This window comes from Sinocyclocheilus anshuiensis, unplaced genomic scaffold, assembly GCF_001515605.1.
Source record: "Sinocyclocheilus anshuiensis isolate Anshui unplaced genomic scaffold, SAMN03320099.WGS_v1.1 scaffold75, whole genome shotgun sequence".
Classification (NCBI taxonomy): Eukaryota; Metazoa; Chordata; class Actinopteri; order Cypriniformes; family Cyprinidae; genus Sinocyclocheilus; species Sinocyclocheilus anshuiensis.
Window position 1 is genome coordinate 706506 of NW_015549634.1, and position 2772 is coordinate 709277.

General features: G+C 37.3%; 1 protein-coding gene across 1 annotated transcript in view; it reads right to left on the bottom strand.

The window, feature by feature from the left end:
* Window positions 1-2262, bottom strand: part of LOC107659649 (pyroglutamylated RFamide peptide receptor-like) — a 31947-nt gene extending 29685 nt beyond the window's left edge. Inside the window, exon 1 of the mRNA XM_016448659.1 lies at window positions 1920-2262. Within this exon, the coding sequence (XP_016304145.1) occupies window positions 1920-2262 (343 nt within the window). The remainder of the gene's footprint in view (window positions 1-1919) is intronic.
* Window positions 2263-2772: the final 510 nt, after the last annotated feature.

The following is a 2772-nucleotide window of genomic DNA, read 5'->3' on the forward strand; positions in this document are numbered from 1 at the left end:
TTTTTTTTTTTTGCACCCTCAGATTCCAGATTTTCAAATAGTTGTATCTCAGCCAAATATTGTCCTATCCTAACAAACCATACATCAATGGAAAGTTTATTTATTCAGCTTTCAGATGATGTTCAAATCTAAATTTCAGAAAATTGACCCTTATGACTGGTTTTGTGGTCCAGGGTCACATATCACATATCACATGATTTACTGCAGAAGAACGTTTGTCCAGAGGGAATGAGAGCAGTACAAAACCCTGAATTATTGAGGATTTAAGGTGTCTCACTGAACACTGTGCTCCATTCACGTCCATTGACACGTATACTAATGCAGGAGAGCAGAAACTCAAGCACACGGTGAAGAAAGTAAGTTCTAGTTTGATGACCTCGGAAGTCGCTCAGTCTTCAGCACTGCATAATTTACAGTTTTATGGGAAAATTAGCATGCTTAAAACCTGTGCTGCTGCTGCATCAGTCGTAGATCACATGACCTGCACTGTCTGCACTCTCATTGGGTGTCACCATGACATGAAGACAAACTTACCAAAGCGCACTGTCGCTCACAACAGTCATTGACAGTGAATGTGTTTCCATACAGGTGTGCATATATTTGTCTAATGACTTCTTGTTGTAATATTAAACCGTGTTTACATTTTAAAATTCCATGTTTTAATGCAGTGATAAATATAAAGATGAGAGAAGCAAATGTTTGATGTGTATTTGCTCCACACTTCTCATAATCCTACTTTAGATTCAGACCTGAAGCATCTCTTTAATTAAAGCTCACAGTCCTTATAAAACATTAAGATGCTGTCCGATGGTAATACCATGAGTTTTTAAACATACTGTGCTACTGATTGATTGCCATATTTGTAAATCATGGTATTTACATTATATGCCAAGGTACTTTACATAATACTATGGTGCTATCTGACATGCCACAAAAAATAGTACTATAATAGTATTATCATGATACTTTGTGGTGCTTTTGCATATATGAAGTATATATTTGAGTGTGTGTGTGTGTGTGTGTTTGTGTGTGTGTGTGTGTGTGTGTGTGAGGGAGTGTGTGTGCTGCAGGTGTGTGAGTGTGTGTGAGTGTGAGTGTGAGTGAGTGTGTGTGTGTGTGAGTGGGTGTGTGAGTGTGTGTGAGTGTGAGTGTGTGTGAGTGTGTGTGCTGCAGGTGTGTGAGTGTGTGTGTGTAGTTCTGAATAGTTGACAGCACGTTTTCACAAGTTTATGTAAAAATATAAATGAATAAACTAAATGTATTTAATAAATAAAAGTTGAAATATAAAAATGACAAATAAATACAATTTAAAAAAATTGATATGCATTTAATGTATTGAATTTATGTGAATGTGAATTTCATGTTTCACTTTAAATTATTTACATTATTAATTACATTTTCCCATTTTAATAACCTTTTTATAGTGAATTTTAAATGCTCTTACAATTTGACAAATGAGTTTATAAACCTACTAATATTCCATGTAGCCTCAATTAATATGATCTCATAAAACAACATCTATGGTATATGATAAATTAGGAAAGTATTTAGACTTCACACATTGACTTGACACTGAATGTGAAATATTACAGTTTAGCATATTAAAATATGAAATATTAAATGTTTTAGGTAAAGTGTTTGATTTATGTGCAATTCACAAATAACATAAACTCAACATCTGTATAGAGGAAAATGTGTTTTAGATGCATGCTCATCTAATCCTGCAGAAGTTGTTCATTGCGTATTCTAATTAATATGAGCTCATATACTATTGAACATAACTGAATTATACATATGAAATGTTTGAATAGTTTGAAATGAAGAATAGTGTAGCATGTTATTGCAGGACAGCAGACTCTTCTAACCTGTCAACTACCCATCGTCATATTTTGTTAACGACTAATTAAAGTGATCCTGACCTCCCAGCCACTCAGAAGAGATGTTCTGCAGCAGTGTGAAGGGGATGCAGAAGAAGGTGATGAGCAGGTCGCTGACCGCGAGCGAGCAGATGAAGATGTTGGTGGCGGTGCGCATCGCGCGTTTACGCACCACGATATACACCACCAAACTGTTCCCGACCAGCGCCAGCGCGAAGATAATCACGTACATCACGACAAACGTGGTTTTGGCTCCGGCAGGGAGTTCTGGGATGTAGACCAAAGGCTGGATGTTGTAGGTGTGGATGAATTCCCGACGCGAGAGGTTGTAGTGCTGCAGGAGTTCGTGGAGAACCTCCGGGGTGATCTTCGCGGTGGCCGTCATCTCTGTAGAAGAAGACATTTCCAGCTTACACTGATCACGCAGAAAGGGAAAAAGCAGAAATGGGATGTTCTGCTCCTTCTGCTGCTCAGAAGCGTCTGTGGAGAGCGCCAGCGCGCGCGCTAGTATGTAGGCTACTGTATGTGCCAAGAATAGACTACTTTTTTTTTGGCCAACCTTGTAATGTTGCTTAAAGGTTTGATTTCCACTTCATGAAGTAATCCCTACAAAAACAAAAACAAACTATAGTTAAACCATGGTAACTACAAACTAACCATGATTTTGCAACACTAGCCATAGTTTAACGATGGTACTTGTTGTAAAACTGTGGTTATACAAATGGTAACCAATACGCCAAAAAACCATGGTTACTACACGATTACTACAATAAACCCATGGTTAATTTGCGTTAGGGATTTTTATTTATTTATACATTTCGCGTGCTTTACGTCTAGCTAAACTAAATTAGGCTGCGTAATTTAATCACATATCAAATACTGTTACACTTCATTT